The sequence below is a fragment of the Triticum urartu genome, chromosome 3A (assembly GCF_056163025.1).
Source record: "Triticum urartu cultivar PI428250 chromosome 3A, HENAU_Tu73, whole genome shotgun sequence".
NCBI lineage: Eukaryota > Viridiplantae > Streptophyta > Magnoliopsida > Poales > Poaceae > Triticum > Triticum urartu.
Genome location: NC_141875.1, coordinates 81,320,650 through 81,346,983, shown reverse-complemented (window position 1 = coordinate 81,346,983; position 26,334 = coordinate 81,320,650). Strand labels below are relative to the sequence as shown.

The 26,334-nt window shown below is 48.4% G+C and overlaps 2 protein-coding genes, 1 long non-coding RNA gene, 1 other non-coding gene and 1 pseudogene across 4 annotated transcripts; 2 read left to right on the top strand and 3 right to left on the bottom strand.

Annotated features, from left to right (window-relative positions):
• The first annotated feature begins 330 nt into the window (after nucleotides 1–330).
• Nucleotides 331–5,181, top strand: LOC125542987 (putative choline kinase 2). Its single transcript, XM_048706232.2, has 8 exons — nucleotides 331–509; nucleotides 2,998–3,404; nucleotides 3,496–3,617; nucleotides 3,709–3,904; nucleotides 4,262–4,379; nucleotides 4,493–4,540; nucleotides 4,683–4,783; nucleotides 4,887–5,181. The coding sequence occupies exons 1-8, from the start codon at nucleotides 365–367 to the stop codon at nucleotides 4,998–5,000; spliced, it is 1,251 nt and encodes a 416-aa protein (XP_048562189.1). The 5' UTR covers nucleotides 331–364; the 3' UTR covers nucleotides 5,001–5,181.
• Nucleotides 5,182–5,315: 134 nt separating this feature from the next.
• LOC125546683 (type I inositol polyphosphate 5-phosphatase 1-like) lies at nucleotides 5,316–8,435 on the top strand (annotated as a pseudogene).
• Nucleotides 5,608–5,678, bottom strand: TRNAG-GCC (transfer RNA glycine (anticodon GCC)). The gene has a single exon. It is a non-coding gene; the product is annotated as a tRNA-Gly (tRNA).
• Nucleotides 8,436–8,485: 50 nt separating the features above from the next.
• Nucleotides 8,486–11,334, bottom strand: LOC125542984 (uncharacterized). Its single transcript, XM_048706228.2, has 4 exons — nucleotides 10,623–11,334; nucleotides 10,356–10,514; nucleotides 8,925–10,061; nucleotides 8,486–8,789 (listed from the first exon to the last, which is right to left on the bottom strand). Exons 1-3 carry the CDS (start codon nucleotides 11,171–11,173, stop codon nucleotides 9,635–9,637), a joined length of 1,137 nt encoding a protein of 378 aa, XP_048562185.2. The 5' UTR covers nucleotides 11,174–11,334; the 3' UTR covers nucleotides 8,486–8,789; nucleotides 8,925–9,634.
• A 2,930-nt stretch (nucleotides 11,335–14,264) lies between these two features.
• LOC125527224 (uncharacterized) lies at nucleotides 14,265–26,099 on the bottom strand. The gene is made up of 3 exons (XR_015618233.1): nucleotides 24,910–26,099; nucleotides 23,580–23,648; nucleotides 14,265–21,946 (listed from the first exon to the last, which is right to left on the bottom strand). It is a non-coding gene; the product is annotated as an uncharacterized LOC125527224 (long non-coding RNA).
• Between the last annotated feature and the right edge of the window lie 235 nt (nucleotides 26,100–26,334).

The window sequence follows — 26,334 nt, the reverse complement described above, 5'->3', positions numbered from 1 at the left end:
GAATGTTGATATTTATTTCTATAAAGTTGGTCAAACTATACTAAATTTGACTTGAGATGTATGAAGGCTAAAAAGAAACGGATGGAATATATTTTTGAGGCGCTGTCCTGCAACCGTCAGATTACGGGATGCTTGTGATGATCACAGCCAGCGGCCGTAAGGATTTGCTTGGTGCTGATCCAGGCGTGTCTTGCTCGTCAGGAGCGACCGGACCGCATGTGCTTAGGTACTGACGTGACCAGTAAGAAAGTGATCCACTATCCGGTACCGACAAGAAATTTGTTTGTCTGTCTCCAACCGAACACTTCACGGGCAGAATCTTCGCCATCTATTTCAGCTGCTAGCTCGTTCACTAGTTGGATGGATGGTCGCCGGCGGCCAGAGGCCCTCTCCGGCAATGTCTCAAGCCTTGCGGCCGCGCTGGTCGGTGTTGTGGCCTTCTCGTCTGCGGGTGATCCGCCAGGCACGTCCCGGCACTGCAGCCGTCTCCTTCAACAACCGATGTAATGGTACTGAGCCCTCCTCATCTACTCTGCTCTTATCGCATTTAGGTTCTTTGCTGGCTCTTTGATTGCTAGTTCCTGTGCGGAGCGATGTAAAACCAACGTGAGAGAGACGATGGCAGCGTGGATATGATTGCTTTCTCAATCTAAATCTTTCTTGAGCCAGTTCTTAAAATACAATTTTAAACATGAACTATCTTTTTAAACGAAGGGAAAATGGGAAGTAGGAACTCTCGTTTTTACTCCATACTAGCAATGTGCCCGTGCGTTGCAACGGATCCAAAATAGAATGATACTTGATCACAAACTTGAAAGAAAACACTCTAGTTTTGATGTACATATATCACTAAAAATATACTATGTTTCACTCAAAATATATTTCTTAGGCTATTTTGATGACGCGAGGGAGGGATGTGGTTGGTTTTAAGATACTAATGGGTTTTCCACAAATTGGAGAAAAGAAGTGAATTATCTCTACTACTTAAAAAGAACGTAAGGTTCCATTTCACCTTTCTCTTCACCACCCTTTCGTCTAACCTTTCATTTATATGACAATCAATCACCTTAATTTACTTACCTTTTGAACCAATTCCATTTTAATTTACTTACCAAACTTCTAATCAAAATATAAGGTAATTCACGGTCATGATTTGATGAACATTTATTTACAAAATCACATTATTATTGATAGGTAAATCACAAGCTAACGTACTACAATATTTATATCCCGTTGCAACGCACGTGCATTATTCTAGTTGTTGTAAAAAGGTCATAGCTTACATTATAGCCGTTAGATGTAGATTTAATGGTCAGAAATGATGGATGGTAGACACACCATCATCACCAACTGAATAGGAGTAGAGATAATGCTACCTTATATCTAGAGCTTAGATTTTGGACACCAATAACGCGATGTTGACGTTCCCCCAAGGGGAGGCCACCTGAGCGAATGATCGGGCATTTCTTACATGAATCTCTCTTTTTTATGGGTGATTCTTACAGGAATCTTGTTTGAGTGAACAACGCCATCAGAGAGTGTTCCCTAAAAACCACTCCCAAAGAACACTTAGGAATTGTCATGGTATAACAAATATATTTGTCATACTATTACAGAAAGATTTGTCATGTTTTTTTTGTCATGCTAGCCAAAGAATTATCAGGAATTTGCCTGTAGTAGAGTAAATTGCCATGCGATTTAGGAATTTGCCATGATGCAGCAGAAAGAACTACCAGGCTAAAGAAAAAGGAAAATTTGCCAACACGTTCGAGAATTTGCTATGCCGCAATAGACCGAATTTCCATGCTATGTAAAGAAATTGCCATACATGCTTCTAATTAATTGCCATTCTACATCATGGAGTCTCGTTCCTTGTGGATGGTGTATGGGAGCGAACGTTTGCGTCATTCCTCGGTTTAGTCTTCGGTCACCTTGTATGAATCTTATATTAAAGCGTTGATACGGGTTCAGTCTTCGGTTTTCATGCACAGGTTCACTCATCGATCTTGTCCCCGCAAAGCGTCTGAAATCCTCTGTTTCAGCTAGTTATCGTAGCATGCCGGGCTATAGGGTAGCTCAGCGTGCAACATATCTAGGTCCCAATGTTTAACTCTATTGGTGGTAGTGATGATTGATGGCCCAAGGGGTCGATGTTTATTCGGCGGGAGATGGTGGTGGTGGTCGTATCTAACTTGTCCCTGTCATCACAAGCGGATGGTTAGCGATGCATAGTCGAGTGAAAACCTTGCCTCCAATTGATGGCAATGACGCCCATAGGTGTTTTTTTTTTGAATGCATCGTTGGGATCTTAGAACAAGGTTAATAGTATAGATAATAACCGGCTAATGAAGTTATCATGTTACTAATGAAGTTATCATGTTACTTATAGCCATATTAGCTCATTCATACGATAGTTAGTTATATATACATGTTATTATGTTATTAATGGGTGGGCCATCTTTTTCTCTCATAAGGGATGCTAGAACCCATAAAGCTGACTGTAAATTTATAACCTGTTTTTCTTCTCTTCCCTCTAACCAAACAAAAATTTAATATGATACTCTTATAGATCATCTATATCATCGTGTTATATTTTTAGTATGTATATATCGTAAGAACTGAACGCATATCATCGAAAAGTCTAGCACTTAAATCCTGATGAGCTGATAGTACTAGTACCACTGCGGTGTTCATGGGTGAGTAGCGTTCGCGTCCGTACTGTGTAAAGTAAACTCGTATCTCTCTCCCTCCCACGTGTCCACGAGACGCGCAACGTAGCAGCCGACGTGGCTCCTCGTGCAATTATTAACTTTTCCCTGGAAGCTTCTCCTGCCAGCTGCCACTTCTTTTCCCCAGCAACAATCCCGATTCCGATCCGATCCGATCCCACGGCCATTCCAACCCCCAATACCCTACACCAATCCTCTCCCCCATCAAACAGCTCTCGCGAACTCAACGGGAAACGACTCACGCCCCCCTCCCATCCGACCCCCGCAGATCGCCCCCGCCGCCGCGCGCCGCCGCTGACGCCAATGGCCGCCGCCGCCGCCGACGCCGGGCCCGAGCTGCGGCGGAGCTCCAGCATCGACCGCATCCCGGCGGAGGCGCGCCGCATCCTGCACCGCCTCGCCGGCGAGCTCTGGGGCGCCGACGTCGACCCCGCGGCCCTCGTCGTGTCCCAGCTCAAGGGCGCCCTCACCAACGAGGTCTTCCGCATCACCTGGCCCGGCGGCGAGGGCGACCCGCGCAAGGTGCTCGTGCGCATCTACGGCCAGGGCGTCGAGGTCTTCTTCGACCGCGCCGACGAGGTCCGCACCTTCGAGTGCATGTCCCGCCACGGCCAGGGCCCCCGCCTCCTCGGCCGCTTCCCCCAGGGCCGCGTCGAGGAGTTCATCAACGCCAGGGTACGTACGCAACGCAATGGCTTTGCTGCTCCTTGCTCCTACTGTAATGCCATTTCTCCTTCTGATGTGGCTGGCGTTGTTGTCTGCTCAGACGCTCTCGGCGCCGGATCTGCGCGACCCGGAGATTTCCGGCCTGATTGCCAGGAAGCTGCGGGAGTTTCACGAGCTCGACATGCCTGGACCCAAGGACATCTCGCTCTGGCAGAGGCTGAGGTAGGCCTGGTGAATCGCGACTCCTTATGCTATGGGTGGCAGATGTGCGTATTGCGACCAGAAGCTAACAGCAGGGCATTGTATGATTCAGGCGGTGGCTTGAGGAAGCTCGCAGCAGGTGCTCGACCGAGGAGGCCAGGGAATTGCGGTTGGAGACGCTCGGCGATGAGATTGCGGAGCTGGAGAATGTATTGTCCGGGGTCGATCAGAGAGTAGTATTTTGCCATAATGATTTGCAGTATGGGAACATTATGATATACGAAGAGACCAGACAAGTGACCTTAATTGTAAGTAGTTGTTACAAACCTGACCTTGTTTATATGGATACTAACATATATTTGTGAATGCTTATTTAAAGATAGACTAGCGCCTGGTTGCATATTTAGAAGAGCACAAAAGAAAAATTCTCAATTATGGTTATAGTCAATACTGCTTACCAATGAATATTTTTCAATCCTTATTTAAGCATAAACTAGCACCTGGTTGCATATTTAGAAGAGCACAAAATAAAAATTCTCAATTATTGATGGTCGACTCGTAATTTTTCTTTGTGCTGCTTAGTGATTCTAGGAACATCGACAGTTTGGTTTGCCTGTTTATTTTCTATAGCTGATTGCACTTTTGTTAATCTCTCTATCCTTCAGGACTATGAATACGCTAGTTTTAACCCTATTGCGTTCGACATTGCGAATCACTTCTGTGAGATGGCTGCTGATTATCATAGTGATACACCGCACGTGATGGACTTCACAAAATATCCTGGTTAGTTTTTCAATAACCAAATGTACCAAATTATATAATAATGGATGGCTATGTGTCTCACACCTTTTTAATCACATGTTGATTACTTGTTTGATTCCCCTGCATAATTTCAGACATGGATGAACAGCGGAGATTTCTTGAGGCTTACCTTAGTTCTTCAGGTAATTGGAGAGTTCTTTGGGAACACCACACTCTGCTGTGCTGGAAATGTGATGAATACTTCAGAATGCACGATTGCACGTTAAAACTACTTTAATGCATCACTCAAATGTGCTGTTCCTAAATGCTTCCTTTGTTTGTCAGGAGAAAACCCATCCGATGTAGAAGTCGAAACATTGCTTGGCTTGATTGCAAAGTACAGTCTCACAAGCCATCTCTTCTGGGGTCTCTGGGGAATAGTCTCGGTAAGCTCCACAACAAAAGGCAATTGCAATGTATCTACTCAGTGTTAATAATCAATCTATCAAAGCTCACTGTTATTTTTCGGTTCTTCCTCTATCTCTGCAGGCGCATGTGAACAAGAACATCGACTTTGAGTACAAGGAGTACGCGAGGCATCGGTTCGACCAGTACTGGGACACGAAGCCGAGAATACTGCAAGCCTGCAACACAACCAGCTGATCATGCGGATGGCTCGTTCTTTTTCTTATAGCATCCATCGCCCTCTCGAGTAGCTTTGTGGAGTCCTGTGACTGTGAATCTTGTTCATCAGCCAATTTGGCTACAGATCGTTTAGGCTAGTAGTTGACCGTGTCGTGTAATTAAACCTGCGCAGAATAGTCGATTCTACGGTTTTACACAAGCTTCTTTCCGTGTCGCCTGTTACATCGTTCATGTCCGCAAGAATCTCTTGGAGTTGCATTGCTCATGCAGATATTGTGTTGTGAACCCTGAAACCATGCAAGGACCAGATTGTCCAAAGGATGGTTGTTTTGCAGTGGACGATCGCTTAGCTGATGCCGCATCTGCCTTTCTCACCGGATGCGTATGTGTTTGCCGTGCTGCATACTGTCATCAGTGGTGCGTGAAGCTGCTGCAGGCAGAAAACGTTGATGCCTTGCTTCACCGTTGGCCTGTTCTTTTTCCTGACGTGTCGCACTTGCCGGCGATCTAGTACAACCCATGTTAAGACGGAAGCTGTTGTAGCAGGCTGTGGCCTCAGCTCGAAATGTTTCATCAGTGCGTAAAGAGACAATGAGTCACGAGGCATAAAAACTGAGCAAAAAAATGCACCAGCCGGGAATCGAACCCGGGTCTGTACCGTGGCAGGGTACTATTCTACCACTAGACCACTGGTGCTGATGATGTTAACGATTTGTTGAGCCAATTCACATGGATCTTCGCACCCTCACAAAAAATCACAGGTGGTTTGCAAAAATGCGACTGTGTTTTCTTCTTCGGAGTAAATTGTATTCTGGTAACTCTCCACTTGAGTGGCCGTACAAATGAGAGGTATGTGTAGTTGTTTCTCATAGTCCTCTATAGGGGCAACAGCGGCAGCCTGCGCAAACAAGGCTCGCGAGAGGGTGCGATGTGGTGCAACCACATGGCACGACCGCCGTGTTGATCGTGTCACAGTACACTCGCATGAGCACGACAAGCTAGTTCCGTTTGACCTGGTTGATTTTGCGCATTTTCACCCTGATCGGCGTTGCTTCTGACCATCGAACACCTGCTACGTGTTACCACTGCCAAATTTTGTATTCTGAACTGCTAGTAGTACTAATCGGAGGCAAAATTCATAGTAATTCCTCATGAACCACCACCCTGTTTTTCTTGAACGATCTGCAGAGGAGAGCCTGGACGCCGCGCCGTACAAGCTGCGGCGGAGGAACTCGGAGACGATGCGCGCGCAGTACATCAACACCAAGGAGGCAAGGAGCTCAGGTACGATCGAATTGTTCGGCACGATCGCGGCGCATTTTCCGTTTCTCGCGGTGGCATGGCGCTGAGCTGATGGATTCCTGCAGGATCTGCATTGGCACGTACAACGCCGCCTGCAAGGAGCCGCCGGAAGGCTTGGACATTGCCGAGTGGCTCGGCACCACCGGCGGCGAGCAGGCCGACATGCACGTGCTCCGGTTCCAGGAGGTGGTGCCGCTCAACACCGGCAACGTGTTCGGCGCCGAGGACGTCCGGCCGGCACTGGCGTGGGAGGCGCTCATCCGTGACACGCTCACGCGGACGCAGCCGTCCTGCTCTGCTCGAGGCCCAAGTACAGGTACCGCAGCCACCCGGCCACTACGACCCGCGACGGCTCCGACGAGTTGTTCCCCGGCGGCACCGACACCGAAACCGACGACGACGCGCCCTTCAGCTTCCCGGTGCACCCCGAGGGGTACGTCGTCGCCACCCCCAGGATGCTCGGGGCCATGGAGGACCCGGTGGACGAGCAGCCAAGCGCGCAGCAGAGGGCGCTCCTGTAGACGATGAGCAAGACGGACAGGATCGGGCTCGCCTGGCCGGAGCAGCCGCTGGACCTGATGGCCACCGCGTCCTTGTCATCGGCGTCGTTCAAGTCGCCGAGATCGTTCGGCGCGCACAGGTCGTTCATGAAGTCCAGGGCCGCCACCGACGACGGTCCGGCCATGGTCCTCGACCTGGACCTGGACCTCGACCTCGACGGCGAGGCCGCGCGTGGTCATGGCAAGAAGAAGGGCGGCGGCAGCTCGCCGTTCGTGAGGATCGTGAGCAAGCAGATGACGGGCATCTTCCTGACCATCGGGGTGCGGCGCGGCCTGCGGAGGTGCGTTCAGAACATCAAGGTGTCCACCGTGGGCGTGGACGCCATGGGCTACATCGGCAACAAGGGGTCGGTGTCGGCGAGCATGTCCATCTACCAGACCATGTTCTGCTTCGTGTGCACCCACCTGCCCGCCGGCGAGCGGCCCGGCAACCTCCTCAAGCGGAACGCCGACGTGCAGGAGATCCACCGGCGGACGCGCTTCGCGGGGCCCGGCGGTGCCGAACACGCCATGGATGACATGCACCGGCTGAAGCCTTTGAATACAGTAGGTAGTTTTCAGTTGCTTGGACAGATCTTGGACCGGATGGTGTCGTGTGGGTGATGCTCCACTTCGACGAAACATGTGTCACTGGCATTAGTAGGTCTGGTTATCGCTCCTTAATCATTGGCAGATCGATGAATTTATGGAGTAGAATTTTTTTCTTCTTCACCTCTGAATGAATCCCCTATCAGTTTGATCAGACAGTGTGCTGTTTGATTTACACATAAAAACGCACGCACAATAAAAAACTTGCACCAGCCGGGAATGGAACCCAGGTCTATACCGTGGTGCTTCTGACGTTAACAAATTTTAGAACGGAGATCCAACTACAGGTTGTGACAAAAATGATACTAACTTCACCTAGAATTCACTCTGCAGCAACAGCAGCAACGCAGTGGCCCTGGCAGCAGCAGGAACAGGGGAAGCTTCACTCTGCAGCGCGGACAGACGTATGAGGAACAACGGCGAGCCTGTAGTAGAGAGACGGCCAGGAATTTCTCTGGAGAAGCCGGAACAGACGGGATTCTTCCAAATAGCACGCGGCGGTCGAGGCAATGAACCAAAGCAGGGACTGTACTGTACGTGGCAACAAACCAGGATGAGCAACGCACAACCAACAGGAAACGTGGAGGCATAGGATAGGAAATCACAGCGTCTGCGCGAGCGACCAGACAGTGCGTCTGCTGGGTCGCGCGCTGGAGTGGGCGATCATGCATACATCCATCCGTTCCTGGATATAAGCCTTTATTAGAGATTTCAATATGAACTACATCCATCCATTCCTGGATATAAGCCTTTATTAGAGATTTCAATATGAACTACAAACGGAGCAAAAATGAGTGAATCTACACTCTAAAATACGCCTATATACATCTGCATGTAGTTCATATTGAGATCTCTAAAAAGAGAGATATTTAGGAACACAGCAGCTATGTATCGATCAATGCATCACCAAGTGATCAGACAGCCATGTTTTCCGGCTGGGCGATCTGACTATGGGGATGGTCAGACAGTGCAGCTCGAAAGACAGGTATGTTCAGACAGTGTGCTGCTTGGTTCAACACAAAACACAAAGCAAAGTGGAACACAGGCATAAAGTGTTGGGGCAGAAATAGTCAACAAAAGATTCACCAGCCAGGAATATATGTTCTTCCCCTTGAGTTGCTCTGTCTACCGATACCACATCCATAGCACCACTACAGCATGCCACGACTCACAAAATAAAAAGCTACAAAGGCCACAGGTCTATTCCATGTCAAACTACTCTCTGAACCTACACTAGGTCATCAGCCATGTACTTCTTGTCCATCAGCCACCATCAGCATCGAACCCCACCTCTCTTCGGCATCACTCATCATCCATATCTCTCAAGTGACGGTAGTGTGCCATGATCGGCCGAAGGCTGTTGCACATCAAAAAAAGAAGAGTTAACAAGTGATGCAGCACACTAGTTATTTATAGATGCCAACTAATACTACTTTGCTCCTGCTATTATCACAAGAGACTGATGAACAAAATCTCTGAAAGGTTTACTTACAATTTCTTCATCTTCATTGACGGACCACTGAACAGATCAGTGAATATCTCTCCAAGAACATCGTTGTTTTTTGATGAGTACGCCTCCGCCTGAAACATGCCACTTAGCGGCCTTGTACCAGCTTTAGCAGCCAAGTGGCTGTGCAAATGCACATCCAAATGGCGTTTGAAGGCTAGCTTTCCTTTCTTGTTTCGCTTGAACTTAGTTTTCTCAGTCACTGCACTAGACCTTACCCCCGTGGAGCTTGAGCTGTCCTGCCTTGTGCTCTCTTGGAGCTCAGCGAACCTCGTGTTCTCCTGGAGCACAGTGGCGCTTGTGATCTGCACCTCAGTGTTGCTCGTGTCCTCCTGAACCGGACCAATGCTCTTGTCCAAAATCTGTTGGATAGCTCTGCGATCGTGCTTATAGACTGCCTTTAGCAACTCATCCTGTGAATTTGACTCGGTGTAGTCGTCCCTCCAATCAACATTACTAGCCGGCACTGACTCAAACACGGAGATATAATCACGGAATTCGTTGGCTGGAATCCGGACACTTTCTATAGCCTTGTGCAGCTTCTCAGTAAGATACTCGTTTGCCGCAAGTGGCATGAGTGCAACGTGATAAGGGAGATACTGCACCACTGAGCTCACATCAATGGTGGTAGCGTCCAAGAGAGATATATCGTCATCCAGGCATTTGAAGTGCGGAGGGAAGTGTCCGGCAAGTTCTTACTTCACAGACATGATTTCATGCAGCTTTTTGATGTCCAAGACCCTATTTTCAGGAGAGCAAACAAGGGTTTCTCCACTTGGTCGGATCAGGCACAAGATACTCGTGTGGCTGAACAGAATGATATAAATATCTTTTGCTTCAAACTGCCCTCCCCAGGTTTTTCCAGCAAGATTCTGCTTAAGCACATGCTCCTCGGCGCTGATATAAATCTGCCTGCCAATAAACCTGGCTGTCACCAGATGATTTTCCTGTCCAAAGGGCGAAGCATCTCCTTGAACCAGGTCTAAAGCATCATACTGAGCGAAGGACTTCATGGACACGGGCAAATTTTCAAAGTCCAAGAAAACGGATTGCAGTTCATTCCTATCCAGCAGACGCCGTGTCCTGAGAAAATTTATTGCTGTCCCTAATAACCATGCATTGCTGTTACAAGAAAGAACATACACAGGTTAAATATGATCATCATCAACAGTCAATTAGGGATCAACATTGCTTGTCCGAAAATGTTTCAGTGCTCGAGCAATCTCTGTCACCTCTAGCAAATATTTCTCAAGTCAAAAAGCAAGAACAGAGAAACTATTCAAAGCAAGCCTAATTTTGTTTACACATGCTAAAAAACGCAGAAACCAGGTGTCCTTTTCAGTAGGGTGCAGAAGTAATGGAAGCATGCAATCCTACAATAGTGAATTACAAAACAAAGGTTGAAGTGTTGCTCACCCACGGCAAGCATCGTTTTCCTTCACAATCTTTACTGCCAGGTCAATGTATCCTTCATCAAGAACGTGATTGAAATCAACTACGAAGTCGAAATCGTTGCTCGGAACCATTTGCAACGCTCTACGTCCATAGAAACTGATGCAGCCTTTCATCTTGTAACTGCAAAAACCAAGTTGTTTTTATTAGAGACATCACCCAATTCCTGTGGATATACCTTACAGACTGCAATCAGGATGCATATATTGCTGGAATTTCAATCGAACTTACGTTTGAAGCAAGTGGGCAAATTCCTTCAGCAGCATGTTGGTCTCAGCTTTCAGCTCTGCGCTGCCTTCAGCGGCGAGCTCTTCCAAGAGGTCGTCACGGGCCTTCAGACGAGCCAGCTCAGCAGCCGCGGCCTTCAGACAAGCCAGCTCAGACGGAGAGCCACTCACATCCATCACTTGTTCACGGGGTAGCAGACGGTCAGACTCGGGAGGATGTGCAGCCGCATGGAAATTCTGCTTGTGTGATGAAGCGGCAGGCGAAGCCCCAAGGAGGAGGAATTCCTCTTTACTCTTGTAATTCGGACGCCGAGTCTGCGGAGTACGATCAGCAGTGCGAGCGCGAGTTTGAGCAACCGCAGACTGACCTTGAGGATATGCACTTTCCACCTCAATATGGAATTTCCCCAGAGACAGAAGCTTCCCTTTCTTCTTCTTGTTCCCGCTACCGCCGCTTGTGGCAGAGGAGGTAGAGGAGCTCGAGTCGCCGGATTTGTTGGAGTTGCTCCGCTGTGCGCCTTCTCCGGAGCCCGTCATTCCTCCTGAACTAGCCATGGAGAGTGGGGTTGCGGGTTGGTGGCGACGGGGAGGTGGCGGCGGGTGGCTGGCGCTGGGCAAAGAGAGCGGCGGCGGGGATGGTGGCCGCGGGTGGATGGCGCTGGGCAAAGAGAGTGGCGGCGGAGGCGCTACTGTGTGTCTCGGGGGGCGGGGCTTCGAGCAACTAGGGTTATCCACCATCCACCGCGCCATCTGACCGTCCGTTCCAGGACGAACGGACGGCGGCCCTCCAAACTCTCACCGGGCCGGGATCATAAAATGGGCCCGCGGCCCGCTCTCTCTATGGCCTCTCTCTCACCCAATATCTAGCCACCCCCTCAAAAAAAAAAAAATCCAGCCGCCGCTGGGAGCTCGCCTCCATTCCCCACTTCCTCTCGTCTAGGATTTCCTTTCCCATTTCCCCTCTCTGATTTTCTTCTTTGCTTCGGCATAATCGGATTGAGATTTGCAGGTGTTCGAGGCGGCCCTGGGGTTCTCTGCAGACGATCGAGGCGGCGCTCATCACCAATAACGCATTGCCCTTTTGAACCTTTTCATTGCCCTCATAATCTTTGTGCTGAGTTTGCGTGCAAGAACACTGCTGACCTGATTTGGTTCGGCCAACAGTGCGACTGATTGCTTGTGCAGAGATCAGATGCATAGTGCCATGTCCAAACAGTAAATAGCTTTGGAGTGCTTACTATATGCTGTGTTTTAACTTTTTTTATGTTGTCTGTTAACTTTTTAATCACTTGATCTCTAAAAAAAGATTTTGTATTTATTACCCTTCTAATTTTTGTTTTTCATCACCGTATACTGATTGCTACTGTGCATATTAGGTAGTATTCATGTTAATGTTTATGAGACAAAGGGGTGGCCCCATTGGTTTCATCTTCTTGTTATAAATGTGTGTTTGAGACTTTGGAGTTGTGCACAATCGCCAATATGTCTGTAAAGAGCTGAAAACAGTATCTTATTGACTGATTATACGTCTTTCACCAAGTCATCAAGATGTCCGTCTACCTACTACTACCTCCGTCCCAAGTTATAATTTGGAACAGAGGAAATACCTTACTGTCTTTTATGTACTGCAAGTTTCATACCTGCCATTCCAGAAAATATGTTGCCCAGTGAAGATCTTCTACCAACTATATGTCTATAATGTCTGTGTCTAATACATTGCCTACGCATCTGCAGAAAGCAACTTTATGCCCCTACACCTATTTTAGTTTGGTACTTTTTGCTTCTGACATAGTGAAGTATCAACTCTTTTTTTTGTTGTGCAATGCCATGTTTGTCCGTGATGTTGTTCGCTAACTAATAGTGTCAAATGTATCAGGGAATACAACCAGTTAACAAAAAACTCAATGCTGATGATGGACGGGTAATATCAACTGCCAAGAAACTATCCAACTGGTGATCATCGGTATGTTGCTACTACATATTGCTTGGCCTTTTTTTACTAATGTAAATACAATAGACTAGCTTGGGCATTCCGAAGTTTTGGTTTCAGGTTGCTGAAGGCCTGAAGGGGCAAACCCGTTCATAAAAAAAATCCTGGGTATGCATCACCTGTGTGTTTCATACTGTTTATTGATTTTTTTCATCACTATAACCCTTTTATCGGTGCAGTAAGGAAATTGAGATGTTTAAGGAGCAGGATCCAATAAACCATTTTACTCAAAACACATGTTATCACAAGTATTGTGAGTGTTGTACACATGTTAGATTGATATAAAATAATATCTGTATTCAGAAAAATGATGCAGTATGGTACGTAAATGATGAAATGAAGAAAGGAGTTAATATTGGCAACTTCAGGAAAGACAAGTTAGGGAGCGCTGGCGATGGGACTAAATACTGGTCAGTATTCCTCTTTCCTTTTCATTACATTTTTCATGATCTATCATCTTTGGCCACTTATATACTCATTTAAGTTTTTCAGTATTACTATAACAGTAAGTTTCCACAGAAAGGTCTTGTAACCCTAATGGGCAGGAAGCCTAATATGCCTGCGTTCCATAAATTTTAAATCCTTCCATGCACATGTCAGACACGAGGAAGAGGTGGGCTGATGGTAACTTAAATAGTCCTTACTCCTTATTGGCTCAAGCTCACTTCTTAAAGCCGTTTCTGCATATTCCAAAATTGCAATTGCAACTTCCAAAACAGAAGTTGATGCGATCTTTGATATTCATGGCTTGACTCAATATTATTAAGTTGTCGAGTAAATGCTGTCATTTTGTCCGGGTGCTCTAAGGTGGACGACTGGGAGTGATGCCCAGGATTTTTAAGTTAGGCGGGTTCCCAGAAATTAATGGTGCTAACTATGTCACTTGATCTGGGGCGGGGGCGGGGGGGGGGGGGGGGGGGGGGGGGGTGGTCGACGGGGTAAACTTTAGTTTCTGCACAAGAATGGGTAAGACATTGGATGTGGAGGGAGTGAGTCCACTGGAGAGGGGGGACGCTCAGCTGTCAGGCAAGCAATTTGCTACTAATCCAAATTGGATGACTGTTCTAGAAATTTGATAGGGACAAATGTGGCTGGCTGATAAGGATTTTCTTCTCCATCCTTGGTATTGCCCTTCTTGGTTTTCAACTGTCCACCTACTGTATCTCTAATATGACACATACGCTTCAGTTAAAGTGATGCTTCACGCCATCTGGCAGGGGCTTGAACCTTGAATATTTTCATTTGGTGTTTGTTTTATGTCCATTTGCACATTCCAGAAAAGTAATTGATTTCCCGCTTGGTATCTTTTATTGTCTTGCTGACATTTCCTTTTTAAATCTTCCTGCTTTGAAGGTATGTTGGGGATTTTACTGTCGGCCATAGTGTCAGCGACCCAATTACGGCCACAGCAGCCCATGGGCCGGGCCTGGCTGAGTGCCACACCAACCAAGGGGAGGCCTGACTACAAGTATCCACGTAGAGAGCAGCGAAGATTCATCCGGGCTTGGATCAGGAAACGGCATCGGTGGCTTCTTCCCCTACCTCTGACTCTCTGTGACACTCTTGATTCAATCGTACACTAATCATACACGCAAATGTGTACGATCAAGATCAAGGACTCACGGGAAGATATCACAACACAACTCTAGACACAAATTAAAATAATACAAGCTTTATATTACAAGCCAGGGGCCTCGAGGGCTCGAATACATAAGCTCGAATACACAAGAGTCAGCGGAAGCAACCATATCTGAGTACAGACATGAGTTAGACAAGTTTGCCTTAAGAAAGCTAGCACAAAAGCAACATCGATCGAAAAGGCAAGGCCTCCTGCCTGGGAGCCTCCTAACTACTCCTGGTCGTCGGCGGCCTCCAATGTAGTAGTAGACATCGGCGGTGGCATCTGGCTCCTGGGCTCCGACATCTGGTTGCATCAACCGGAAAGAAGAAGAAAGGGGGAAAAGGGGGAGCAAAGCAACCGTGAGTACTCATCCAAAGTACTCGCAAGCAAGGATCTACACTACATATGCAACATTATCAAAGGAAGGCTGTATATGTGGACTGGGCTGCAGAAATGCCAGAATAGAGAGAAGGCCTAGTCCTATCGAAGACTAGCATCTTCTGGAAACCACCATCTTGCAGCAACAGGAGGGAGTAGAGTAGCGTAAAGTAAAGTAGTAGTAGTGTTATCAACATCGGCCGGAGATCCTTTCTCGACTCCCTGCGAGAAAGCAATCCCAGAGCCATACTATCCGGTTATCATCACAATCCAATTCTCATCACCATCCAGTTCTCATCACAAGTATTCAGTTCTAATTGTATCGATCGGGATACAACTCCAAGTGTCCGTTACCGTAGGACAGGCTATCGATAGATATTTTCTTCCCTGCAGGGGTGCACCAACTTACCCACCACGCTCGATTAACTCCGGCCGGACACACTTTCCTGGGTCATGCCCGGCCTCGGCCAAACAATGCGCCGCAACCCGACCTAGGCTTAATAGAGAGGCCAGCACGCCGGACTAAACCTATGCCCCCAGGGGTCATGGGCCATCTCCCCGGGAACTCCCGCATGTTGCGTACGCGGCCGGTGAGCAGACCTAGCTACCTCCTTCAACAAGGCAGGCGCTTACGCAGTCCAACCCGGCGCGCGCCGCTCAGTCGCTGACGTCTATTAAGCTTTGGCTGATGCATACGACGCAGAACGCCCATACTATGCCCACGTGATGGTTAGTGCTATCAGGCCAGAGGCCCTTCGGATCAAATATCCAAATCGTAGTGGATTAGGAACGCGCAGTAACAAGCAGAGACTCACGAAAGATGTGACCCCGTTGCCCCGTCTCGAGGACTTGCGACAAGGGCTAGGAATGCCCGGTCACGCCTCGTAATTATCTCGCAGGCACCTTCCAGGTCCGCCCGACTCCACATCACTCGCAATTAAGCTCGCGCGGGTACCCCTCAGGGCCGACCCGTCTTCAGTAACAGGGTTCAGTGTAAGTCATAGTAACCATAGTAACCGTGTGTCTAACACCAAGGGGAAAACCTGAGGAATCACCCTTGACGGATTCCACTCGATGTAATCGTCAAGGTGAACTTAAGAGGAACCACCCTCGAAGTTCACACTTGAGGGGTTGCACGATAGAGCCGTATCGGAAGTGGTTAAGGAGGAAATCACCCTCGATGACCCCGGCCGAATAGCTACACTACAGAGATCTCATCAGGAGTGATGTATAGGTTCCACCCTCGGCACTCGATGGTAACTCTGCAGAGTCGAGCAACAAAAGGGGAAAGTGATGTGCGGTGTCGGGGCCTGGTCTTCGATCCCGTTGATCGGGTCTTCTGATAATCCAGCAGGGCAGTCGGGTCAAGTGGGGGTCACTGATGGGTCTCTAACCAACCTATACTAAACAGTTTAGGATAAGCAGGCAAGGTACAAAAGTAGATACAAAAGCAGGCTATGCATCAGAATAGGAGCAAACAATAACAGTAGCAAAATCTAATGCAAGCATGAGAGAATGGAATGGGCGATATCGGGATGATCAAAAAGGGGGGCTTGCCTGGTTGCTCTGGCAAGGAGGGTTCGTCGTCGACGTAGTCGATCACAGGGGCAACATCGGTCTCGGGGTCTATCGGAGAGAAGGAGGGGGAGAGAAACAATAAATTCACGGCAATAATGCAAACAATATGCAGGACATGACTAAATGATATGCAGAGGTGTTCTACTGCCTAACTAAATGATTTAGTTAATTTAGGAATTTATTTGGATTTATTTAATTAAAGTTGGGAACTATTCATTCACTGAAATCGGTCTAAAAGTTCCATGATAATATAGCTATGGGCATTTGACAGGAATACGGAGGACGTATTCGGGTTCGTATCGAAATTCTAAGCAAGTTTCATGTATAAATTATTTTCATCGGAGTTACGGATTATTTAATATGATTTTTCAAAGATTTAACAATATTCTGAAATTACTGTAATTCAAAAAACTAAACAAACAAATTGCTATGGGTACACAGGAGTGTACCCAGCAATGTGTGCACGTGTATGGAACATGGGGCAAGGGACTGGGTTGACCCAGTCAATATTTTGACTAGTCAAAAGTGAACAGTGCACGTGGGTCCCAATTGTCATAGACACATTTTAATTAACAGATTCTGCACTAAACTTAACTAGCTTAATTAGAGGGGGGTGGACTAAACTAATTAGGGCCTCCCTAATTAACAGGGGGGTGTCGGGCTCAGAAGCCCAAATCGGCCTCTGGTGAGGCCGTGCCCGCACGCACGTACTTGTAGAGTACGGCGCCGGCGGCCATGGTGCTAGCCGGGAGGGAAGGCATGGTGCAGGGGGGTTCGGGCTCCGGCGGCCGGGCGCGGCCTCCGGCGAGGCAGGGAGGGCCGCGCAGCGGGAGGGGCCGGCGCAGCGCGACGGGAGCGTGACAGCGGGTGCGGCGGCGGGGCACCCGGAAGCAGCGGACGGGGAAGGAGCCGGAGCCGGAGCGTGGGGTTAGGGCGGCAGCAGCAAGGCAGGGCAGGCGGTAGTGGGCAGCCATGGCGCCGGGGTGCCGGGCGGTGCTGGGCAGCAGCAGGCGAAGTAGTACAGGCAGGAGCAGCAAGCAGCAGGCGAGCAGCGGCAGGCAGCATGGGCGCGCCAGGCGGGGAGCAGCGGCGGCGGCACACAGAGGCTGCGGGGGGTGGCGGCTACGGCGCGAGGGGAGCAGCGAACAACGCGGCCAACGAGGAGGAGCACGGACAGGCGCGAGCTACGCACGGGGAGGGGCGCGACGAATGCGGTGAGCGGGAGTTCAGCTGCGTCAACGCAAGGTCGGGGCGGCGATTGCAGAGACGAGGAATGAGGGGAAACAGGGGGAAACGTGGGGGAACGACGAGGGTCACCCCGGGGAGGCCGATGATGAGCTCGGACGGGCCGGGGGCTTGCCGGAGCGCGGATCCAGGGCGGCGGAGGTCGGGGTCGAAGGTGGAAGAAGATGGTGATGGAGTCGATGCGGCGGTGTTCCGGGCCAATCCGGACCCGTAGATGATGTAGTCATGGACGGTGGTCTTCCTGGACAGCAGCTGACGACGCGGGGTGGCTCCAGAGCGCCACAACGTCAATGGCGCGGCGGCGACCGAGCTCGGGCGATGGCTTCGAGTGAGGAGAGAGGCAAGAGCGGGGAGGGGAGGCGATCTAGGGTTTGTCAACGAGGCTCGGGGTCTTATCCGCCGCGAGGACCGCGAGATGGCCGCCACGGAGGCATCGGCGGCTAGAGTGGCCTGGATGGCCGCCACACCCTCATCTGCCTCCTGTAGCAGGAGATTGAAGGAGAGATGGTGGTGGTGGGCTGGGCTGTTGTTGCTAGATGGGCCAAGGTGCAAAGTGCCACTAGAGCCCACTAACACAGTAGTTAGGCCTAAGTGCACAGTAGGTCTTCCATATTTTCCCTTTTTATATCATGTAATATTTCCACCACTCTTTTGCATTTAGCTCATGCAGCAAACGATTTTTGCTATAACTGAAACTTGGCACATAAATCAAGCATAAAATTTTACGGTGCCACAAAAAGTTTGGAGGCAAAAGGAGTTACCAAACCATTTTTAGAAATTGAAAAGGTCCATTTAATTGATGCTGGACCACTAAATTAAATCCCAAGGGCATTTTGGGAGCTCCAAAAATGTTGGATGCAACATGAGAAATATCTAGGGATTATTTGCCATAGGATGAACTATTTTATTTGCATGAAAGAAGAAGTAAATATTTGACATGAAATTTGAATTTGAAGCAGATTTTGGACAAGTGGCATTTTGGCATGATGATCATGATGACATGACCATCATTAGGGGAAGATTACTGTAGTGTGATGCTGGGGATGTAACAAATCTCCTCCACTACAAGAAATCTTGTCCCGAGATTTAAGTGGGGAAGTAAAGAGTAACTTCGGGTGAACTGACCCATATAGGGTTAATTGTCTGGTGAACAATGCAGTGAATGTGACAGAAGTATCTCTCGAGTTGAAATTTAAGAAAACGTCGAGAACAAAATATGAAGGTACAATAAGAAGTTTCAAGCGAATGGACAAACGATCGATGTCTGAAATAGAGTGTGAAAGGGGTTCAGAGCATCGAGAATAAGTATTGCATCTGATACGAGAACATATCACAAGAAGGTGGCTCATGAATTACATACGAAGCCAAGCGTGAGAGATAACCTTAGAAACAAGGGTGTACAGGAGAGTCAGGTTTCGATCCCGTGGAACTGTGGGTTATGGGCTCACCATGTGGGTTAAAAGTAGGAAGGGTGCTAACATTTGTATGGTCATGATAGCAAGGCAGGTCAGAGTATAGCTTGTCTATTATGTTGGCAACAACGCTGGTACCAAGGGCGAGGGACGAAGAGAACCATTTTCCTGCTCGTTAGACGAGGCGGACCAATAGGCAAAGTTCTTGTCCATCGGTGGTTACCGGAATGTCATCAACAATAGTAACAAGGTCTTACTGACAGAGTTGTACAACGAGGTGCTTACTTAAGCAGGGATTTATCTCTGCTCATACAAGTTAGATTACAAGAAAGGTGAAACAAACAATGGAAAGGAAAATGTGATTATTATGATAATCAAACCAATGGAAATGAAGAAGTGTTTACACATAAGAGTTGGGAGTATATCCTTCCCAGGGAAAAGCGGAGCAGGATATACATGATAGGACAGCAAGTTCAAAAGTATTTAGATAATGGGGGGAGGGAAGAATCATGATATTACCCATACAACGGTGTGAGGGTAATTGAACGAGAAACATTTTGTATTATGCTTTCGATGTTGTTGTTGATATTCGGAATACCACAGTCATGCTTCGATGCGGCAATGATATGGTGTTCCAAGTAGGGGTTGGAGTTGAAGATCACAAGAAATACTCAAAGAACAATTGCAGGAATAGCAAGGAGTCCAAGGTATAACCAAGACATGATCAATCATGTGTTGGAAAGAAGACAAGGGGGTAGTCGATGATAACTCAAATCATCATAGGTAAAGGATGGTATTTCTCACCATGAATTCATTTGTCATTTCAACAGAAGTCAAAATGTTGATGCTGATCACGACACATTTGTCGAGAGGCTCTATGAAGATGCCATCGAGCAGCGACGACAATAAACAAAAAGGGGTAGATGAAGTGAAAGGCCATGAGAACCACGGATTCGACACAAGCTCAAAATCAAACTTGTTGTTCGAGATGAAATGATAGGATGAGGAAGATCGACGTAAGCTTAGCTCGTCGTCGGAAGTTGCTCTTCGGGAAGAAGGACCGGGTAGCACAGTTAAAATTAGCGCTATAATGATATAGCCGATCAGGCTAGGAATAATGTGATGGAGTATCATTCCAATGAGAATTCACAAGAGGTAGTGCAATGACACAATATCCTCGAGATAACAAGGGGCAATACTCGAGGTAGATCAAAAATAGAGGTTGGGCAGATGAAATGATCTACAAAAGACAAGTATTTTAACTTGTCCAGGAAATGGAATTAAGGAGAAACTATGGTCGGAACCACGGTTATGAATGATCAAACCACCGATACAAGATGAACTTATAACAAAGGGTAATCATTTTTACGAGCAGCTTCCACGATAAGTTCTACATCGGGTCCATGGGCATGAACACAAAGGTTCAAGGTCGACTCCCACTTCTTCAATGCATAACCTTTCATTCACTCCTCGTTTTCCAAGAAATTGTAGGGCAGAAGATTTATCTGGCGAAGTACCAGAAGAGTAAGACTCACATCTCTTTTGAGTTCACACGGATTATGGAAGGCATAAGTTCAACCCATCGGGGAATTTTTACGAATCTATACATCCACCAACCAAGTAAAAGATACGAGTTCAAAAGCAGAGTATCAGAGTCAAAGCAGATGATACAATTTACCGAAGGTATTTTGTATCAGAGAAAAACTCACAAGACTTTGGATGTGAAGGACATTGTCGGATAACAACCCAGCAATGGATCTGGCGATTCACGACAGAGTTGATGTGAGTATCGGTAATCAATCAGATGAAGAAGGGGATGCAAAGGCATCAGCTTATAGAAACGTCTGAATGATTCGATGCTTGGGTACAAAGGAATTATAATTCCAAGACGAAGGATCAGAAGCAGAGGCTCTGATCAAAAGATGAGTAAGTAGAATAGACTTAGAGGTGTACCCGATCAAATCTGGATTGGGCAAGAACCAGCTCATATCTGGAAAGATGTCTGAGCCGGAAAGAAAATTTCCAAGGATTAATTGATGATTGCGAGTATTCGCTCACACGTTGAATCCATAGGAACAGAATGACAATCACAAAGAATTTTAAAGAATATTGCTAGACATATGGAATTAATCCTACTGCAAGCAGGCAAGGAGAATCAAGAGCAATAGGCTCCAGAGGATTTTCAGAAGATCAGATAGTATTTCCAAGTATTTTGGAAAGCATATGAACAACTGGGGATGAACAGACCCCGGTTAAGTGAATTATCCGCAGTGCAAAAAGAAGCCGCAAAGCAGAAGACACAAAGGATTCTCGAAAGAACGGAGAGTACATCTTGTAATAACATGAGCAACTGGGTATGAAGGTACAAGCGGCAAGGATGTTATTCACGGGGATTATCGGTGGTCAGGAACTGCAAGGCAGTGGACACAGGGTTTCGAGAAACATCGAGGAGTATCTGTAGAATCTTCTGGCCAAGCAAGCGATCATCGAAAATGTCAGGGCTCTCTGGAAGGAAGTGGGTACGAGAACCAAATGTCAGAGTTAGTAAAATGTTTAACCCGAATAGACGAGAGATCAGAGTCCGAGAGTATAGACGAGGAATAAAAGATCTTAATACCACCCAATGGCGACATGGGCCTGTAAGACACACAGCCATGTTAGTAAAAGTTTTTGTAGTGCCTAGACTCAACTTCGGCCAAGGAGTTGGAAAGGGGGTTACCTACACGCAGTCGGCTCTGATACCAACTTGTGACACCCTTGATTCAATCGTACACTAATCATACACGCAAATGTGTATGATCAAGATCAAGGACTCACGGGAAGATATCACAACACAACTCTAGACACAAATTAAAATAATACAAGCTTTATATTACAAGCCAGGGGCCTCGAGGGCTCGAATACACAAGAGTTAGCGGAAGCAACCATATCTGAATACAGACATGAGTTAGACAAGTTTGCCTTAAGAAGGCTAGCACAAAAGCAACATCGATCGAAAAGGCAAGGCCTCCTGCCTGGGAGCCTCCTAACTACTCCTGATCGTCGGCGGCCTCCAATGTAGTAGTAGACATCGGCGGTGGCATCTGGCTCCTGGGCTCCGACATCTGGTTGCATCAACCGGAAAGAAGAAGAAAGGGGGAAAAGGGGGAGCAAAGCAACCGTGAGTACTCATCCAAAGTACTCGCAAGCAAGGATCTACACTACATATGCAACATTATCAAAGGAAGGCTGTATATGTGGACTGGGCTGCAGAAATGCCAGAATAGAGAGAATGCCTAGTCCTATCGAAGACTAGGATCTTCTGGAAACCACCATCTTGCAGCAACAGGAGGGAGTAGAGTAGCGTAAAGTAAAGTAGTAGTAGTGTTATCAACCTCGGCTGGAGATCCTTTCTCGACTCCCTGCGAGAAAGCAATCCCAGAGCCATACTATCCGGTTATCATCACAATCCAATTCTCATCACCATCCAGTTCTCATCACAAGTATCCAGTTCTAGTTGTATCGATCGGGATACAACTCCAAGTGTCCGTTACCATAGGACAAGCTATCGATAGATGTTTTCTTCCCTGCAGGGGTGCACCAACTTACCCACCACGCTCGATTAACTCTGGCCGGACACACTTTCCTGGGTCATGCCCGGCCTCGGCCAAACAATACGCCGTAACCCGACCTAGGCTTAATAGAGAGGCCAGCACGCCGGACTAAACCTATGCCCCCAGGGGTCATGGGCCATCTCCCCGGGAACTCCTGCACGTTGCGTACGCGGCCGATGAGCAGACCTAGCTACCTCCTTCAACAAGGCAGGCGCTTACGCAGTCCAACCCGGCGCGCGCCGCTCAGTCGCTGACGTCTATTAAGCTTCGGCTGATGCATACGACGCAGAACGCCCATACTATGCCCACGTGATGGTTAGTGCTATCAGGCCAGAGGCCCCTCGGATCAAATATCCAAATCGTAGTGGATTAGGAACGCGCGGTAACAAGTAGAGACTCACGAAAGATGTGACCCCGTTGCCCCGTCTCGAGGACTTGCGACAAGGGCTAGGAATGCCCGGCCACGCCTCGTAATTATCTCGCAGGCACCTTCCAGGTCCGCCCGACTCCACATCACTCGCAATTAAGCTCGCGCGGGTACCCCTCAGGGCCGACCCGTCTTCAGTAACAGGGTTCAGTGTAAGTCATAGTAACCATAGTAACCGTGTGTCTAACACCAAGGGGAAAACCTGAGGAATCACCCTTGACGGATTCCACTCGATGTAATCGTCAAGGTGAACTTAAGAGGAACCACCCTCGAAGTTCACACTTGAGGGGTTGCACGATAGAGCCGTATCGGAAGTGGTTAAGGAGGAAATCACCCTCGATGACCCCGGCCGAATAGCTACACTACAGAGATCTCATCAGGAGTGATGTATAGGTTCCACCCTCGGCACTCGATGGTAACTCTGCAGAGTCGAGCAACAAAAGGGGAAAGTGATGTGCGGTGTCGGGGCCTGGTCTTCGATCCCGTTGATCGGGTCTTCTGATAATCCAGCAGGGCAGTCGGGTCAAGTGGGGGTCACTGATGGGTCTCTAACCAACCTATACTAAGCAGTTTAGGATAAGCAGGCAAAGTACAAAAGTAGATACAAAAGCAGGCTATGCATCAGAATAGGAGCAAACAATAACAGTAGCAAAATCTAATGCAAGCATGAGAGAATGGAATGGGCGATATCGGGATGATCAAAAGAGGGGGGCTTGCCTGGTTGCTCTGGCAAGGAGGGGTCGTCGTCGACGTAGTCGATCACAGGGGCAGCATCGGTCTCGGGGTCTATCGGAGAGAAGGGGGGGGGGGAGAAACAATAAATTCACGGCAATAATGCAAACAATATGCAGGACATGACTAAATGATATGCAGAGGTGTTCTACTGCCTAACTAAATGATTTAGTTAATTTAGGAATTTATTTGGATTTATTTAATTAAAGTTGGGCACTATTCATTCACTGAAATCGGTCTAAAAGTTCCATGATAATATAGCTATGGGCATTTGACAGGAATACGGAGGACGTATTCGGGTTCGTATCGAAATTCTAAGCAAGTTTCATGTATAAATTATTTTCATCGGAGTTACAGATTATTTAATATAATTTTTCAAAGATTTAGCAATATTTTGAAATTACTGTAATTCAAAAAACTAAACAGACAAATTGTTATGGGTACAAAGGAGTGTACCCAGCAATGTGTGCACGTGTATGGAACATGGGGCAAGGGACTGGGTTGACCCAGTCAATATTTTGACTAGTCAAAAGTGAACAGTGCACGTGGGTCCCAATTGTCAGACACATTTTAATTAACAGATTCTGCACTAAACTTAACTAGCTTAATTAGAGGGGGGGGTGGACTAAACTAATTAGGGCCTCCCTAATTAACAGGGGGGTGTCGGGCTCAGAGGCCCAAATCGGCCTCTGTTGAGGCCGTGCCCGCACGCACGTACTCGTAGAGTACGGCGCCGACGGCCATGGTGCTAGCCGGGAGGGAAGGCATGGTGCAGGGGGGGTCGGGCTCCGGCGGCCGGGCGTGGCCTCCGGCAAGGCAGGGAGGGCCGCGCAGCGGGAGGGGCCGGCGCAGCGCGACGGGAGCGGGACAGTGGGTGCGGCGGGGCACCCGGAAGCAGCGGACGGGGAAGGAGCCGGAGCGCGGGGTTAGGGCGGCAGCAGCAAGGCAGGGCAGGCGGCAGTGGGCAGCCATGGCGCCGGGGTGCCGGGCGGTGCTGGGCAGCAGCAGGCGAAGTAGTACAGGCAGGAGCAGCAAGCAGCAGGTGAGCAGCGGCAGGCAGCATGGGCGCACCAGGCGGGGAGCAGCAGCGGCGGCACACAGAGGCTGCGGGGGGTGGCGGCTACGGCGCGAGGGGAGCAGCGAACAACGCGGCCAACGAGGAGGAGCGCGGACAGGCGCGAGCTACGCACGGGGAGGGGCGCGACGAACGCGGTGAGCGGGAGTTCAGCTGTGTCAACGCAAGGTCGGGACGGCGATTGCAGAGACGAGGAATGAGGGGAAACAGGGGGAAACGTGGGGGAACGACGAGGCTCACCCCGGGGAGGCCGATGACGAGCTCGGACGGGCCGGGGGCTTGCCGGAGCGCGGATCCAGGGCGGCGGAGGTCGGGGTCGAAGGTGGAAGAAGATGGTGATGGCGTCGATGCGGCGGTGTTCCGGGCCAATCCGGACCCGTAGATGATGTAGTCGTGGACGGTGGTCTTCCTGGACAGCAGCTGACGGCGCGGGGTGGCTCCAGAGCGCCACAACGTCAATGGCGCGGCGGCGACCGAGCTCGGGCGATGGCTTCGAGTGAGGAGAGAGGCAAGAGCGGGGAGGGGAGGCGATCTAGGGTTCGTCAACGAGGCTCGGGGTCTTATCCGCCGCGAGGACCGCGGGATGGCCGCCACGGAGGCATCGGCGGCTAGAGTGGCCTGGATGGCCGCCACACCCTCATCTGCCTCCTGTAGCAGGAGGTTGAAGGAGAGATGGTGGTGGTGGGCTGGGCTGTTGTTGCTAGATGGGCCAAGGTGCAAAGTGCCACTAGAACCCACTAACACAGTAGTTAGGCCTAAGTGCACAGTAGGTCTCCCATATTTTCCCTTTTTATATCATGTAATATTTCCACCACTCTTTTGCATTTAGCTCATGCAGCAAACGATTTTTGCTATAACTGAAACTTGGCACATAAATCAAGCACAAAATTTTACGGTGGCACAAAAAGTTTGGAGGCAAAAGGAGTTACCAAACCATTTTTAGAAATTGAAAAGGTCCATTTAATTGATGCTGGACCACTAAATTAAATCCCAGGGGCATTTTGGGAACTCCAAAAATGTTGGATGCAACATGAGAAATATCTAGGGATTATTTGCCATAGGATGAACTATTTTATTTGCATGAAAGAAGAAGCAAATATTTGACATGAAATTTGAATTTGAAGCAGATTTTGGACAAGTGGCATTTTGGCATGATGATCATGATGACATGACCATCATTAGGGGAAGATTACTGTAGTGTGATGCTAGGGATGTAACACTCTCCGTTCCCCTCTACTCCAATTCTTCCTCCCCATGAACATTGTAAGGAGCAATTTCTCTGTATTCTTGTGAGACAGTGTGTAAGATCGATCGGGACTCTAACACATAGATTATACAAAGATGATGCAACAGTTGATTTTAAGAATAACTGTAAGGGGAAGAATGTCCGTTTGACAAATCCAGTTGTCAATATTTATTGTGAAACAGTTTTTTTTTAGAATCACCGGGGGAAGAGTCCCTCCACCTGAATATATTACTCAAAGTGGCCATAATGCCAGGAGAGTGATCCAGTTTATAAGGAAAACCGGATCAAAAACCTTAGCAAATTGACCCAGTTTATAAGGAAAACCAAGCCGAAAACCAGACAAGTAACAAGTGTTAAAAGGAAAGGAGAGGACAAAGACGCCCAACATAAGGCAAGACCTAGCTAGCATACTAACAAGA